The 16,485-nt window shown below is 65.0% G+C and overlaps 1 protein-coding gene across 2 annotated transcripts; it reads left to right on the forward strand.

The window, feature by feature from the left end:
• Positions 1-393: 393 nt before the first annotated feature.
• PLXNB3 (plexin B3) lies at positions 394-16,378 on the forward strand. Of its 2 annotated transcripts, none has more exons than XM_032475885.1 (36): positions 394-521; positions 1,948-2,054; positions 3,615-4,661; positions 5,024-5,203; positions 5,779-5,907; positions 5,988-6,088; positions 6,594-6,723; positions 6,860-7,016; positions 7,102-7,210; positions 7,291-7,405; positions 7,525-7,650; positions 7,756-7,872; positions 8,129-8,222; positions 8,303-8,472; positions 8,715-8,866; positions 9,090-9,195; positions 9,960-10,090; positions 10,345-10,521; positions 10,636-10,831; positions 10,968-11,207; positions 11,289-11,450; positions 11,530-11,681; positions 11,848-11,948; positions 12,027-12,250; positions 12,375-12,553; positions 12,816-12,882; positions 13,175-13,502; positions 13,634-13,737; positions 13,824-13,917; positions 14,259-14,437; positions 14,621-14,781; positions 14,931-15,078; positions 15,289-15,353; positions 15,422-15,497; positions 15,612-15,686; positions 15,981-16,378. In XM_032475885.1, exons 2-36 carry the CDS (start codon positions 1,995-1,997, stop codon positions 16,083-16,085), a joined length of 5,757 nt encoding a protein of 1,918 aa, XP_032331776.1. In that variant the 5' UTR covers positions 394-521; positions 1,948-1,994; the 3' UTR covers positions 16,086-16,378. The 2 variants fall into 2 exon arrangements, with proteins under 2 accessions (XP_032331776.1, XP_032331777.1); XM_032475886.1 differs by having other exon boundaries at positions 15,612-15,673.
• The last annotated feature ends 107 nt before the right edge of the window (positions 16,379-16,485 follow it).

Below are 16,485 nucleotides of genomic sequence, written 5' to 3' on the forward strand. Positions count from 1 at the left end.
CCTGATGCCCTTGGTGCCCCTAGACCTGACTCCTCTTCCTTTTTGCCCCACGGTGCCTGCCACAGGTGGGCTGTCCTGCCAGTGGGGCCTCATCTGTTGGCAAGTAGTTCTGCCCCTGAGACCTGGGAGATTCTTGGGGCGAGTGGCAGTGGGCTTTGTCTCTAAATGGTGCCAGGACCAAGGCCAAGGCTGGCACCCAGTAGGAACTTCAGGGAAGGCTTTGGAATGCCCGCCAGCCCACCTGATGGGAGGGCACCGCCCCGCTGTCACTTCTTCAGGCAGGTGCCGGTAGGCGGCCCTCTGCCATGCCCATTGGGGCCGGCAGAGGGCAGCAGTGCCCTGCCCAGCGCCATTGGGCAAAGGGGCGGGTGCGGAGGGGCTGGGCTGCCCAGGCCGGCCTGCCAGGACGAGTCGGGTTGGGCACGACTGCATTGTGGGGAGGGAAGCTGGGGCTCCACTGGGTCAGACCGCACTCCTGGCACCGCCAGCTGTTCCTCCGTCTCCATCAGCAGCCCACCCAGGTAGGCGTGAGCTGGAGCTAGTGAGGGCACGGGATGCCACCAGGGCAGGGTTAGGGGAATGCGCGTGCTGGGAGAAGCCAGGGGTCTGAAGGCCAACCAACCCAAATCCAGCAAAAATCCTTAGACACCAGCCCCAGCCCAGCAACTACATCTCCTGTTGCCTGGGGACACAGTGCCCCGGCCAGGAGGTGGCCCTGGAGCTGGGAGGTAGGACACGGGGCTGCTGCCCCCACAAAGAAGAGCTGGCACTTCTGGCCATGGGGCAGGGCACAGGGAAGGGAAGCAGCCCGCCTGGCTCCCCGCCCCCACAGCTACCCGACCGGCCCAACCAGGTGACAGCTAGCCTTGCTGCTGCCACCTTGCCCTGGAGTCTGCTGCCACTGTACATCGTGGAGAAGATGGGGACTCCAACTCAGGCACACTTGCTCCTGCACCTCAGGCCAGGGCCCGAGCTCTGCTGGCTTGGTGTGCAGATGGTGCCCCGTGAGGGTGCCAGGGAGCCAGCCACCAGCTGCCACTCCTTTCCCCACCCTATGTGTGGAGGAGGGTCTAGGCCCCTCCTGGGATGGTGTTTCCCCAGGGAGAGGGGGAGGGGGACAGCCTGCAGCAAGTTGCCAATTCTGAAGCTAAGGGTCGGGTTCCCACCCCCTCCTGTGCATCCTCTTTGCCTTGGGCCCCTCCAGAAGCATCCTCCGCTGGCACTGCCCATGGCCACCATGCTGTACCTGGCACGACTTTGCCAGTCCCTGGGGGTGGGGCTGGATGGGGCCAGTCTTACTCGGAGCCAAAGGGGTGGGGGTGCAAGGGGAGAAGCTCTCTTGGACTGGCTGCCTTGGCCAGCCTCTCCCCCGCCCCCAAGCTGGACAAAGGCAGGCATTGAGGGCCACGGCTTCCCTCCAGCCAGGCACCAAGGCTACCTAGACTGAAGCTGCATTGCAGGGGCTCAGGGCCCTGACCCTCGCGTGGGGGCTCCACAGCCTCCCCTGTGCCCTTCAAGGGGACCCAGGGGGACACAGGGAGGAGCACACTGGCTGGCACGGGGTTGAGGGAGAGGCACAGCTGGCTGTGTGGGTCCCATTTTTCTGGCTGAAGGAAACCATGTCCCTTTGTCCCCAGATCCCAAGGGGTGTGTCTCCAAGGGTGGGGAGTAGCAGGGAGCCCCCTGGTCAGAACAGCCTGGATGGGGAAAGAATATCAGACAGTGGGTCTCTGGCCAGGGCCTCTGGACAGAGGGGATATTGTTGGGGTGGAGGCAGGGCTGCCTTGGCCCGGCCACTACTGACAAAGCTGCCAGCTGTGGTGGAGTCCGGCTGCCAGGCCCTCGGCACCGCCCCCCCCCCCAGGCCTCCCTCCTCCCCCAGGGCGCATGTGAATGGGGCCAGGCCTGCACTGTCTCCCTCCCACTCAGGACCATGCCCCCCCACAGCTGTCCTGCGCCCAGCACCACTGGCCTGGGGTAGATGAACTGATGAGATGGGCCTCCATCAGCGCCACGCTGCCCAGGAGATGCCCCTGCTGCTCCCCTTCACTTTGGTGAGTGCCTGGGTCCTACATCCCTCTGGGGCAGCCCTCGGGGTGGGGCAGGGCAGGTGAATCAGCACAGAGGAGCCTGGGCCCCAAAGCACTGTGCCTCCCGCTGCGGTCCCTCTCCCCCTCACCACCCCCGATCCCCCGCGCTGATATCCAGGGTCTGGAGGAAATGCCCCTGTCCCTCAGCTGGTCGTCCTTCCTGTCTGTGTTCCTGAGATAAGGACTCTGCTCCCATCTGGCACACCCGCTGAGACCCAAGCTGGTGTCTCTGCTGGCAGATGGTGGGATGCAGAGTTATGGTGGGCCCACTCCTGGCCACCATGTGCCCACATACCCAGCTGTGCGGGACCCTAAGTCAACTGAGGACCTGGCTTCTGATCCCTCTTTGTGGCTCTGCGGCTGGGTTCTGGAGGAGGGAGGGCTGAGAGGCCACCAAGGCTCAGGGGCTCTGAGGGACTGGCGCGTGTCTCTTGTCTACTCACCTAGACACCACCCCGATGCTGTCGGGCAGGGGCTGCTGCCAATGGCTCCAGGCTGGGAAGTGGGTGGGGTGGGGAGGGGGCGCAGACAGAGCCCCACTCAGAGCGTCCTCTGGAGGCTGGGGCCCCTACCCTTCCCCTCAGGGCTCAACCATGTGTCCCCACCAGGCTGATGGGGGCTATCTCCAGTCTGGGCCCCATGTGGCTGGGAAGGGGTGCCAGGCCTGGGCCCTGGCAAGGACTTTCTTTCAGTCTTTCCTCCCTCCTCACCCCCAGTCAAGTTCTCCTTCTGACTGTCTTCTCCTCACTCCTCCTCCTTCCTCGCTCAGCTCACACCGCTCCAGCTCCACTGACACTCCCCATGCCACGCCTAGATGGACCCTGGCTGCTGGGGCCCATGGGTCCAGGGCCAGGCCTCCCACCAGCTTGGCATCCGGTGCTGTCTCCCAGTGCCCCCAGCCCCGCTCTGGCCGGCTACCAGCTCTCTCCCTCCTCTGCAGCTTGACCCTGTTCTCCTCAGCATCCCCCACCCCGGCCCTCACCACCCACCCCTCACCATCTGTGGGGCAAGCGGAGGAGCATCTGGCCCTCTCCTCTCTCCAGTACTCCTCACCTCATGGGCTTCCCAGGGCAGATTTTCACTCCCTGACAGGCTCTCCTGCCCTCCCCTGCCCTTGCGCCATCGCCACCGCTCCTTCTCCACGTCCCTGTCCTCATCGGGGTCTTTGCACTCCAGTTCCCTTACCCCCAACCCCGCCCACCTCCACCTCCTCTCTTCTGCCCTCATCTCCGCTGCTGCCCTCCATCACTCAGAGTCTTGTTCATGCTCCTGTGCTTTTCAGGATCTGCCCCCTTCAACAATCTAGATAAAGCAGAAGGTGGAAGAGATTCTTTCCTTGTGCACACTGCTCTCTTCCTTCCCTCTGCCCTGCTTTCTGTTACTGTCTCTCTGTCCTTCTCCCCCTCCCTTTTGCTCTGTCTCTCGTCTGGATCCTTCTTTCCCTCCCGTGCTCTCTCTCCACGCCCTCCTCCTCTGTTGCCATCACCACCCTGACTCAGGCCCTCCCGCCTGGCTCGCCCCCAGGGCCCCGCCATGGCTCCCCGGCCTCCCTTCATTGCTCGCCTGCTGCTCATGCTGCCACTGCTGTACCAGCCGCTCACCCTGACGGCAGGGGCCCATCGCTTCTCGGCGCCCAACACCACCCTCAACCGTTTGGCACTGGCTCCCGGCCGGGGTGCACTCTATGTGGGCGCGGTGAACCACCTCTTCCAGCTCAGCCCCGACCTGCAGCTCGAGTCTGTGGCCATCACTGGCCCCGTCTTCGACAGTCCCGACTGCGTACCCTTCCGGGACCCAGCCGAGTGCCCGCAGGCCCGGCTCACCGACAATGCCAACCAGCTGCTGCTGGTGAGTGGCCGGGCCCAGGAGCTGGTGGCCTGTGGGCAGGTGCGGCAGGGCGTGTGCGAGAAGCGACGCCTCGACGACGTGGCACAGGTGCTGTATCAGGCCGAGGACCCTGGTGACGGGCAGTTCGTGGCCGCCAACACCCCGGGGGTGGCCACGGTGGGCCTAGTGGTGCCCGGGCCAGGCCGGGACCTCCTGCTGGTGGCCCGGGGCCTGGCGGGCAAGCTGTCGGGCGGGGTTCCGCCCCTGACCGTGCGCCAGCTAGCCGGGCCACAGCCCTTCTCCAGTGAGGGCCTGGGCCGCCTCGTAGTGGGTGACCTCTCCGACTACAACAACAGCTACGTGGGGGCCTTTGCCGACACCCGCTCGGCCTACTTCGTCTTCCGCCGCCGCGGGGCCCGGACCCAGGCCGAGTACTGCTCCTACGTGGCCCGAGTCTGCCTGGGGGACGCCAACCTCTACTCCTATGTGGAGGTGCCCCTCACCTGCCGGGGCCAGGGCCTCATCCAGGCCGCCTTCCTTGCCCCAGGCGCCTTGCTAGGGGCATTTGCCGCAGGCCCGAAGGGGCCGCAGGCGGCCCTGTGCGCCTTTCCCTTGGCCCAGCTGGACGGGAGCATGGAGCGGGCCCGGCGCCTTTGCTACACGGCAGGCGGCAGGGGCCCCAGCGGCGCAGAGGAAGCCACCGTAGAGTACGGCGTCACATCACGCTGCGTGACCCTGCCCCCTGTGAGTGGCTGCGCCCCGAGGTCTCGCCCCCGCCCTCTCACCTGAGGCTCTTCTGCACCACCTTCCAGCTGCAGCTCTGGTCTTCTCCCAATGCCTCATCTTACCCAACCTGCCTCTCTGTCCCTTTCCCTCCGTGGACCTTCAGTGTCTCTCTGCCCAGACCGGGGCTGCCATGTGTTGCCCTGGGCGGAGGGCAGCTGGGTGCTTTCACTTGATGATCGCCTACGACCTCTTGTTTAGAGGATGTCAAGGAGGGGCTGGTTCAGTTTCAGTCTCCTAGCTGTTCTCAGACTGTCTCCTTTGACCTTTCTCCCTCCTCCTACCTCTTCCAGGAACTGATTCCCCCCTCTCTGCCCATGCAGGACTCTCCTGAGTCGTATCCCTGTGGCGATGAACACACCCCCAGCCCCATCGCTGGCCGCCAGCCTCTGGAGGCTGGGCCTCTGCTGCAGCTCGCGCACTCCATCAGCGCCATCGCAGCCCTCCAGGCAGATGGGCACACGATAGCCTTCCTGGGGGACGCCCAGGGCCAGCTGCACAAGGTAAGGGCCTGACAAAGGAGGTTGCGGCCCCAGGTCAGAGCCCTGGTCCACAGCCTCTATGCTGCCAGACCAGACTCAGCCTCAGTTTCCTTCCACCCCTCGGCCTGTGTCCTGCTGGCAGGTCGGAAAGCTGTACCACACACTGATGGCTCGCTGGGTGCTACCTCCCATTCTGGGTCCCAGATGTGTTGTTTAGAATGCCTCCCAGGCGGCCCCAACTTCTCCAGCCAATAGCTGGAGACTTGCCTTCTTGTGACCTGTTTGTCTCTTGGCAGCTGCCCTCCTGTCCCTGGCTCCCAAAGGCCCCACCCAGGATGGCCCTGTCACTCGAGCTGGGTAATGCTGACTTGGGGAGGTGACATGGACAAGCTGGATGCCCGTGCACCTGCCCCACCCTCTGTGGCATGGCCCAGCTTCCCTGGTCTGAAGGGAAGGGGAGCTGGCTCTGTGGGACGGGATGCTCCCTGGGAGCCCCAGGATGAGAGCATCTGCCCTTAACAGTTGGCCTAGGACCATCTTGAGCACCGACCTGGGATCGGCGGGCTGGCCCAGCCCTGTCCTTGTCATCCACCTAGGTCTTTCTCAATGGCACCCAAGGCCAGGTATACCACTCGCAACAGGTGGGGCCCCCGGGCTCGGCCATCAGCCCCGACCTACTGGTGGACAGCAGCGGTAGCCACCTCTATGTCCTGACTTCCCAGCAGGTGAGGGCTGTCCCCGGGGAGCTGGGCACACGAGACCCGAGCCCCTGCACCCACTACCTCTGCCCTCGCCACCCATCCAGGTAGACCGGGTACCCGTGGCAGCCTGCCCCCAGTTTCCCAACTGCACCAGCTGCCTCCAGGCTCGGGACCCACTGTGTGGCTGGTGTGTCCTCCAGGGCAGGTGAGTGTGGATCTGTATGCTCGGAGGCCAGCTCGTCTCCCTGAGTGGAGATGCAGGGCTGGGCTGAGATCCCCCATGGTGCCCCAGCCCGCCAAACCAGGAATCTGGTTGGCACTCCCTTCCCAACACTTACCGACTTGTTCACTTCTTATCTCCCCAGCCCCACTCTGGGCCAGGCCTCTGTCACCTCTCTTGGTGTCCCCTGGCCCACTCTAGCTCCCCTCCAGCCCATGCTCCTCACAGCAGCCCCAGGAATCCCTTCTGACAACCCTAAGTTAAATGTGTGCTCCCCTCCCGAGCAGCAGCCCACTTCTCACTCACAGTCAAGACTGAACCCCGCGCATCAGCTGAGAAACCCTGTGCACTCGGCCCTTCCTCTCTGAGCAGTCCCTGTCACTGCCCAGCCTGCTGCACTCCAGCTGGGCCATCCTCCCAGACCCCTTGCCGCCAATCACCCAGGGACCCTGAGACCCACACGGGGACCCAATGGGCCCCTGCCCTGCAGGTGTACCCGCAAGGGCCAATGCAGGCGCGCAGCCCAGCCCAACCAGTGGCTCTGGAGCTATGGGGACAACTGCTGCCTGCATGTCCAGAGCCTGCTGCCAGCCCACCATCCCCGCCAGGAGCAGGGCCAGGTGAGGCGCTGGTCACACCCTGCCTAGCGGGGCTGCCTCCCCTGTTCTCCCCCTCCTCTCCCACTGCCTCCGCTCCCACCTCCTCTGCCCTGGATCCATCTTCCTGCCTGCTGTGTATTCCTCCCACATGTCCCAGGTCACCTTGTCTGTGCCCTGGCTGCCTGCCCTGGCCCCGGATGAATACTTCCATTGTGCCTTTGGGGACTATGAGAGCTTGGCTCACGTGGAAGGGCCCAACGTGGCCTGCGTCACCCCTCCCCAGGACCAGCTGCCGCTTAATCCTCCAGGCACAGGTAAGGGGTCCGTGGGATGAGGGGTGAAAGCAGGAGCTGCAGGGGCAGGAGCCACATGACCTGTCCTGTCACCACCCCTTCCCAGACCACATCACCTTGCCCCTGGCCCTGATGTTTGAGGATGTGGCCGTGGCCGCCACCAACTTCTCCTTCTATGACTGTGGTGCTGTCCAGGCCTTGGAGGTGGCTGCCCCGTGAGTGTTGGGCCTGGCTGCTGGGCAGGGGGAGTGACTTCAGATGGCGTGCAGCCTGAGCAGCTCCTCTGCCCCTCCAGGTGCCGTGCCTGTGTGGGCAGCCTTTGGCGGTGCCACTGGTGCCCACAAAGCAGCCTCTGTGTGTATGGGGAGCACTGCCCGGAGGGCGAGAGAACCATCTACAGTGCCCTGGAGGTGGGTGGGCCCGGCCCACCGGCCCACCGGCTTCCCTTCACCTCCACTGTAGACCCACCCTGCCTGTGCCTGCCCAGGTCCCTTGACTCCTGAAGTACTAAGGGGTCTCCTTTCCCCAGGTGGACGTCCAGGTGCGTGGCCCGTGGGCTTGTCCCCAAGTCAAGGGCCTGGCGGGCCCCCTCCTGGTGCCTGTGGGCTGGGAGAGCCGTCTGGCCCTGTACGTGCAGAATCTTCAGCATTTCCGAGTGAGCAGTCCAGTAGGAGGGGGACGGAGACAGTGGGGCGTGGTGGGGGGGCCATGGCAGGGCCTGACGGTGTCCAGGCTCCTTACAGCCTGTGTCCACCCCCAGGGCCCTCCTGCCTCCTATCACTGCTGGCTGGAGCTACCTGGAGAACTGCAGAAGCTGCCGGCCTCTCTAGAAGAGACGACTGGCGACACAGGCCTCATCTACTGCCGGGCCCAGCAGGTGGGCTGCCGCCCCGCAGCTTCAGCTGCCTCTTTATCTTGTCATTCTTGTTCATCGCTCACGAGGCCTGCTCCGTGCCGGCCCTGGGAGTGCCGCAGGAACACGGTGCCCACAGCCTCTGCCCCTAGGCTGGCAGTCTGGCAGGAGACGCGGGCACTGAACAATGGCACCCATTCTGAGAGGAGCGTCCTAGAGGAGGCAGGGGTCAGGGGGTGTTCCGAGGCTGGTCGGGCCTGACCCCACCCTCTGCCCACAGTTCCGCCCCACCATGGCCCAGCGGGAGCTCCCGGTGCCCATCTATGTCACCAGGGGTGAGGGCCAGCGCCTGGACAATGCTCGCACTCTTCATGGTGAGCTTGTGGGTGGCGGGGTAGGCGGGCAGGGCATGTCGTGGTGGGGAGGCGCCTCAGTGCTGCCTGACCTTCCCTAGTGACCCTGTACGACTGCGCCGTGGGCCACCCCGACTGCAGCCACTGCCAGGCAGCCAACGGGAGCCTGGGCTGCCTGTGGTGCAGCCAGGGCCAGCCCGCCTGTCGCTACGGGCCGCTGTGCCCACCTGGGGCCGTGGAGCTGCTGTGCCCCATGCCCAGCATAGACACGGTGAGCCCCCCACCCTCTACCCGAGCCTCTGCACCACCCCTTCCCAATGGCCACAGCACCTCCAACCCCAACGGCCCTGCCCAGCCCCCACCGTCTCAGCTTCACCTGGCTCAGACCAGCCCTGCCCCAGGCCCCCAGCCTTCACAGCTGTTTCACCTCCAGCTGGTCAGCTGGCCAGGCAACCCCCACTGCAAAGTGGGTGTGGGTTTGGGGGACCCCATCACCATCCTTCCCTGCTGCAGGTTGAGCCCCTGACCGGCCCCCCTGAGGGCGGCTTGGCTCTCACCATCCTGGGCTCCAACCTGGGCCGGGACTTTGCTGATGTGCAGGACGCCGTGAGTGTGGCTGGCCGGCCCTGCAGCCCAGACCCCTCTTTCTACCGCACCTCTGACCGGTGAGGCATCCTGGTGGTAGGGGGCGGAGGGAGGCCCTCCCAGGGAGGCCCTCAGACTGGCCACCCAGAGAGAAGGGAGGCTTGCAGCCAAGAAACGTGGGCCCAGGTCAGATGCGCCAAAGGAAGATGAGCCAGGGAAGGCGGAAGGGGGGGTGCAGTGGCTCCACCAGGGAAGGGCCTGACCCGCGCAGGCCTGAGCCGCTATTGGGCCTCTGCTCTCCAGGATTGTGTGTGTGACATCTCCTGCCCCCAACGGCACTGTGGGGCCAATCCGAGTGGCCATTAAGAGTCGGCCACCAGGCATCTCAACCCAACACTTCACCTACCAGGTCAGTGCCCAGCCAGGGTGGTCCCCACACAGGGGACAGTAGGAAAAAGGGGCAGGAGGGGAGAGACATCTAGGCTGAAGATTTCAAACTTGACCTAACATTAGCAGGAAGGGCTGCAACGTGTCCAGGAGGGCACCCTCGTGATCCAGATGATCATTCTGGTCACTGAGTGGAGGGTGGGCTGAGGGCAGTGACGGGACAGGGAGGATGCTGCCACCGGCCGCTGTCCAGAAGGGAGACAAGCAGCAGCGGCGGCAGGTGCGGTGGGCAGGGAGGCGGGAGGACCACACGGCGCCGCAGAGCTGTCTGGACTTGCTGCCGACCTGGCTGCCTATGGGCACAGGGTGGAGGAGAGCAGGAGTCCCAGGGCCGGAGCAGTGGAGTGCAGGGGCAGGTTAGCATCAGGAGTTCTGCACCCCAAGGAGGCGACTGAATCTCAGGGTTTAGAGCTGGGGGGGGGGGGTGCTGTGAGGTGTGAGCCAGAGGATGAGGCCAGCCTGAGGGGCAGAGAGAAGAGGCAGAGACTAAGTGAGTAGAGAAGAGCGCCCCCTGGTGGGGCAGGGTGGTTGGGAGGAGAGCTGTAGGGGTGCTGCAGAAGCCGGGCACAGGGCTTCCAGAAAGGGGAAACAATCAGCTGGGGCTCAGCAGACAGAGCCGAGATGTGGGCCTACACTTCAGAGCCCAAGGGCCTTGGGGGCTGGAGCCAAGGTGAGGAAACGCCAGGCCAGGCTGCTATGCCTGCCCCAGCCTGCCCTGTTCCCCAGGACCCCGTCCTGCTGAGCCTGAGCCCTCAGTGGGGTCCCCAGGCAGGGGGCACACAGCTCACCATCCACGGGCAGCACCTCCAGACAGGAGGCAACGTCAGTGCTTTTGTGGGCAGCCAACCCTGTCCTGTGTGAGTATCTCTTCCTGGTTCTAGTTGGTTGCTGTCAGTTGGGGGTGCGCTCTATGGGCCTCAGTGTCCCCTTGTGTACAGCAGGGGTGGTGGACTCAGGGCTCCCTAAGGCCCCCCTCAAATTCCAAGGGACATGGCTGCGGCGCCTAACACTGATGCTCTCTGCCTTCACTGAGGGAAGCAGAGCAGGTGTCTCGTGGGGTGGCCAGACAGAGGCTAGAGCCCAGGATGCCAGACCCCTCCCCACCCTGCAGCTGGGAGCCAGTGTGTCCTGAGGCCATCGTGTGCCGCACCATGCCCCAGGCCAGCCCAGGAGAAGCGGTGGTCCGGGTGGTCTTTGGCCGTGCCCAGCGCACGCTGCTCGCCAGCCCCTTCCACTACACTGCCAACCCCCAGCTCCTGGCAGCGGAGCCCAGCGTCAGCTTCCGGGGGTGAGGACCTGGTCCACCCAGGGCAACCCAGGTCACCTGCCGGGGAGGCGGAGAAACAGGACTGGGCCGGGCTGCCCGCTACCGCTGTCCCTGCTGAGCACTATCCCGGCACAGGGGCGGGCGGCTGATCCGAGTCAGGGGCACAGGCCTGGACGTGGTGCGGCGGCCCCTGCTGTCTGTGTGGTTGGAGGCTGCAGCGGAGGTACAGGCTGTGGGAGCACACCCCTGGGACCCACCCCCAAGGAGGAGCTGTGTGGCTCCTGCTGCAGCCCCTCAGGCTTGTATCCAGCTTGAGACGGGCTGGCTGCAGGTGAGCCCCCACCAGCAGGCAGCGGGGCTGCCCCTAGGCCGTGCCCAGGCAGGGGGAGGGGCTGGCCTCTATCCGCTGGGAGTCAGTAGGGAGCACCTAGCTCACCCTACCTCGACCTGGCCCCACTGCCTCGCAGTGCTCCACCGTCTGCTCCGTCAACTCATCCAGCCTCCTCCTGTGCCGGAGCCCCGCAGTGCCAGACGGGGCCAGCCCCCGGCGGGTATTCTTCTCCCTAGACAACGTGCATGTGGACTTCGCCAGCGCCAGTGGGGGCCAGGACTTCCTGTACCAGCCTAACCCCCGCCTGGCCCCGCTCAGCCGCGAGGGGCCCATCCGCCCCTATCGCCTCAAGCCAGGCAATATCCTGGACGTGGAGGTGAGGGCTTCCGCCGGCTGGCTCTACTGGGGGCTGCGGGTGCAGGCTGGCCGTGGCTCAGGCCCCTGGTCTGTCTCCCAGGGCGAGGGGCTCAACCTGGGGATCAGCAAGGAGGAGGTGCGTGTGCACATCGGTGACAGCGAGTGCCTGGTGCAGACGCTCACGCTCACCCACCTATACTGTGAGCCGCCCCCGCGGGCCCCACACCCCACCAATGGCTCCAGCACCTTGCCGCAGTTCGTGGTGAGGCTGGACCCCACACAAGGGTGGGCGGGTGGAGTGCTGCAGGCCTGTGCTCAAGAGCCCTGCCCCCCCCCCCCAGGTGCAGATGGGCAACGTGCGGCTGGCCCTGGGCCCTGTCCAGTACGAGGAGGAACCCGTACTGTCTGCCTTCCCGGTGGAGGCCCAGGTGGGCCTGGGCCTGGGCGCAGCCGTGCTGATCGCGGCCGTGCTCCTCCTCACCCTCATGTACAGGTGAGGGGGCCCCCTCCCCGCCACGTACATACCTGTGCAAACTTCCCTCTTCACTTTTGGAAAAGGTACCCCGTGACAGGCCTCTGGGCTGGCAGCTGTCTCAGTTTGGTGGCCTCAGCCCAGGCAGGCCTGGGCGTGTGGCTGACACCTGGTCCCCGGGCTGTAGGCACAAGAGCAAGCAGGCCCTGCGAGACTACCAAAAGGTTCTGGTGCAGCTGGAGAACCTGGAGATTGGCGTGGGCGACCAGTGCCGAAAGGAGTTCACAGGTGGGGAGGGGGTGAGGGGAGAGGGGCAGAGGGCTTACCTGGCCCGGAGCTCACACCTTGGTGGCTCCTGGCCTACAGATCTGATGACCGAGATGACCGACCTCAGCAGCGACCTGGAGGCCAGCGGCATCCCCTTCCTGGACTACCGCACGTATGCCGAGCGCGTCTTCTTCCCCGGGCGCGGCAGCTGCCCGCTGCAGCCTGCCCTTGAGGGGCCGGGGGAAGAGGGCCGCCGTGCCCCCGTGCACCAGGGCCTCATGCAGCTCTCCAACCTGCTCAACAGCAAGCTCTTCCTTCTCACAGTGAGAATCTGTGGGCTGGCAGGGGGCCTCGGGCAAGGAGGTGGGGCTGGGCGGCAGGTGTGGGCACAGAGGTGGGAGGACAGGTGGGGCTTACCGGAGCGAGTGCCCCCCAACTTCCGCCTAGCTCATCCATACCCTGGAGGAGCAGCCCAGCTTCTCCCAGCGGGACCGCTGCCATGTGGCTTCGCTGCTGTCCCTGGCACTGCACGGCAAGCTCGAGTACCTGACCGACATCATGAGGACACTGCTTGGCAACCTGGCTGCCCATTACGTGCACAGGAACCCCAAGCTCATGCTGCGCAGGTTGGCCTTGGCCTGACCAGTCCTGGAGCAGGGGAGCTGGCTCCCTCTGGCCCTGTCCTGGGGTGGGCGGGGCCAGGAGCCCCCAGGGGGCAGGCTAGCTCAGAAGCCACTGGCAGGGAAGTAGGAGGAAGTGGTCCTGAACAGTGACCTGGGCACAAAGGCTGGCCGCGAAGGGCAGCGCTGCCTTCCTGCTACTGCCTGCCTTGGCCCAGAGACGGGACGGCCCCACAGCAGCCCCCCTGACCCGGGCCACTCCCTGCAGGACGGAGACCATGGTGGAGAAGCTGCTCACCAACTGGGTGTCCATCTGTCTCTACTCCTTCCTAAGGGTGAGGGCCCTTCTCCCCTCACTCCCTTCCCGGGCTGCTGCCTGTGGTCTTGTGGATCTGTGCCCAAACTCCCTCAGGGGCCTTGGGCATGAGGACCAGTGGGGACAGTGGTAAGGGAAGGGCTTCCAACTTTGGCCCAGGCCGGATGTAAAGCAGAGGCTGCTGTCGCTGCCCACCCTTGCTCTGTGAGGCCAGATGGCTGCCCCTCCCTGAAATCCCCACCCACCATGCCCCTGAGCCTCACACAGCCTGCCCGTCCCCAGCTGACGCTGGCCCGGCCCGGTGGTTGCAGGAGGTGGCAGGCGAGCCACTGTACATGCTTCTCCGGGCCATCCAGTACCAGGTGGACAAGGGCCCCGTGGATGCTGTGACAGGGAAGGCAAAACGGACCTTGAACGACAGCCGCCTGCTGCGGGAGGACGTGGAGTTCCAGCCCCTGACGCTGATGGTGCTGGCCAGCCCTGGGGCTGGTGGGGCTGCGGGAAGCGGCGCAGGGCAGCACGTGCCTGCCCGGGTGCTCGACACGGACACAATCACCCAAGTCAAGGAGAAGGTGTTGGACCAAGTCTACAAGGGCACCCCGTTCTCGCAGAGGCCCTCAGTGCACGACCTAGATCTTGGTGAGAGCCCCCCCCGCTCCGCTGGCCCTGCCTGGGTCTGTTCTCACCTGTGGATGCTCAGCTCTGCCTTGCTCAGAATGGGGGACTCGGAGAGTGGGCGGTGGGCTGACTGGCTTCCCTGGGGCCCTCAGAGTGGCGCTCAGGCCTGGCTGGCCACCTAACCCTATCAGATGAGGACCTGACGTCAGTGACTCAGAACCAGTGGAAAAGACTCAACACTCTGCAGCACTACAAGGTGACCGGCGGGCGGGAGCTGGGGGCAGACCCCTGCCTCTGCATCAGCCGAGGAAGGAGCCCAGCCTCTGATCGCCTCCCTGCCAGGTCCCGGATGGAGCCACGGTGGGGCTCATCCCCCAGCTGCACAATGGAGGCGCCGTCTCCCAGAGCCTGGCCCAGAGCTGCCCCTCTGGGGAGAGTGAGTCCCGTGGCCCAGACGCACCCACCTGCCCCCAGGATCTTGGGGCAGGCAGGCAGGAGTCCTGGTCACGCTGTCTGCCTTGCCTGGGTCTCCCTACAGCTTGCCAGGGGGCAAGTCAAAACTCTAGGCTGAGTCAAGGACCTGGGGTGGACGAGCGTGGCGGTGTGTTCTGGTCAGGGAGCTCCAGGGCTGTAGGGTGTTGGGCTGCCACCCTCCTGTCCACATCTCTCATCCCCGGCTTCCCTCAGCTCCCCTGACCCTGTCCCCACCCCACCAGGTGAGCCGCATGGGGTGGGCGATGGGGACATAGGACTGAGGCCGGGCTTCTGTGCCTTCAGACATCCCTATGCTGGAGGACGGTGAAGAGGGCGGGGTCCGCCTCTGGCACCTGGTGAAAGCCACCGAGGAGCCGGAAGGGGCCAAGGCGCGCCGCAGCAGCCTGAAGGAGCGGGAGCGGGAACGGGCTCGGGCCAAGGCCATCCCAGAGATCTACCTCACCCGCCTGCTCTCCATGAAGGTTGGTCGGTGTGGCTGGGTGTCTGGGGAGGCTCACTAAGGGCATCCTGACTGAGCTGGGGGAGGGGGGATAGCGTGGTCCCGAGAGGCAGAGGGGCGGCCCCACCCACTGAGGGAGGATGGGGCTGGCCACAGCTTTGAGGGCCCCACACCCTGCCCCATACCATCCTTCCCTGCCTCCCAGGGCACACTGCAGAAGTTTGTGGATGACACCTTCCAGGCCATCCTCAGTGTGAACCGGCCTGTACCCATCGCCGTCAAGTACCTGTTTGACTTCCTGGACGAGCTGGCTGAGAAGCATGGCATCTTGGATCCGGAGACCCTGCACATCTGGAAGACTAACAGGTACCTTGCTTGCTCCCCCTGGCCCCCGAGCAGGTGGGACCTGGGGTCCCAGAGAAACCAGGACTCACGGGGCAGCTCTCAGTGGAACTCAGGGCTGGGGCAAATGTTAGAGTAGCCATACCTCACACGTTCGGCTGGCCTGTCCCCAGCCTGCTGTTGCGGTTCTGGGTGAACACTCTGAAGAACCCACAGGTCATCTTTGATGTGCGGGTGTCAGACAACGTGGACGCCATCCTCGCCGTCATCGCCCAGACCTTCATGGACTCCTGCACTGTCTCGGAGCATAAAGTGGGCCGGGTGGGTGAGGGCAGGGCAGGTGGTGGCAGCCAGGGGCTTGAGGAGGAGAGGCTTGTCGGGGCTCAGCACAGAGCCCTGGGTGGGGCTTGGGGGCGGCGAATAATGGGGTCAGGAGGCCAGGGGAGGGGACACCAGTGGCACAGTCAGACTGACAGGGCCAGAGCTCCCCCACCTCCCCACTCATGCCTACCGCCTCTCCCTCCGGAGCAGGACTCCCCGGTGAACAAACTGCTCTACGCCCGGGAGATCCCTCGCTACAAGCAGATGGTGGAGAGGTAGGTGTCAGGGTGTCACGGACGAGGGACTTGGGGCTGCCCAACCGTAACTGGGTCCACTCCTCCAGATACTACTCCGACATTCGCCAGAGCTCTCCAGCGAGTTACCAGGAGATGAACTCGACTCTGGCGGAGCTCTCCGGGGTGAGGCACAGCCCATAGGTCACACCCTTCCACGCTGGGGGAGGAGAGCGGAGGAGGGCGGCTGGGGGCTGGAGGGCCAAGGTGGGGCCTCACCCGCCTGTGTGCTGCCCCTAGAATTACACCTCCGCTCCCCACTGTCTGGAAGCTCTGCAAGAGCTCTACAGCCACATCCACAGGTACTATGACCAGGTGAGGCCCAGGGAACTCCAGTAGGGAGCGTCGCACCTCTGGAGCCCAGAGGGAGGTCCCAGGGAGCTCCCTGGGGGTGGGAGGAAGTGTCCAGGCCCAATCTGGGCAAAGAAGAAGAGCCCAGGTTGGGGAAGGGGCTTGGCTTCCGCCCAGATTCCTCTGGGAGGCCTTGGGCCACCCCTGTTGCCCGCCCCACTCCCCAGCCTACTACTGAAATGGAAACAGGGCAGGTGTCCCTGGGCCAGTGGGCAGAAGGCTGGGGCCTCAGGCGGGGTGGCCTCCTCTGCCCCGCAGGTCATCAGTGCCCTGGAGGAGGACCCCATGGGCCAGAAGATGCAGCTGGCTTGCCGCCTGCAGCAGATTGCCGCCCTGGTGGAGAACAAGGTGACTGACTTGTGAGCTCAGGGAGCAGCAGGCCCCGCCTTCACAATGCCTTCCCTCCAGCGACCCAGGAGGAGCCATGGATGGAGCCAGCGACCCAGGAGTGTCTGGCAGGGAGTGGGACGGGCTCCCTGTCGCCTCTCCCACCGCCCATCCTTCCTTCCTCCCCCCCGCCCCCGCCTCCACCCTGCCTGGCTTCTTTCTAATTTATAGCCACCCATCCTTCTCGCTTTCCCCTCCCCGACTGTATTTATGTCCTTGCTGGAGAATCATATCTGGAAATAAAATACAAATACGTCTTTTTAGAAGAAGCCTGATCCCCAGCCCCACGTTCCCCCATGAGTCCACTCCATGCCCGTTGGCCCTCCCCTTGGCCCCATGCCTATGACTTCCGCTACCTGCGAAAAAGAGGTGTCAT

Source organism: Camelus ferus, chromosome X (genome assembly GCF_009834535.1).
Source record: "Camelus ferus isolate YT-003-E chromosome X, BCGSAC_Cfer_1.0, whole genome shotgun sequence".
NCBI classification, from domain to species: domain Eukaryota; kingdom Metazoa; phylum Chordata; class Mammalia; order Artiodactyla; family Camelidae; genus Camelus; species Camelus ferus.

Bases quoted from the DNA above. Each gene is read 5' to 3' on its own strand.
- PLXNB3 (XM_032475885.1), top strand. From the start codon at position 1,995: ATGGGCCTCCATCAGCGCCACGCTGCCCAGGAGATGCCCCTGCTGCTC. The intron at 7,017-7,101 runs GTAAGGGGTCCG...ACCCCTTCCCAG, and splicing joins GCTTAATCCTCCAGGCACAG to ACCACATCACCTTGCCCCTG. The intron at 10,091-10,344 runs GTGAGTATCTCT...CCCACCCTGCAG, and splicing joins GGCAGCCAACCCTGTCCTGT to CTGGGAGCCAGTGTGTCCTG.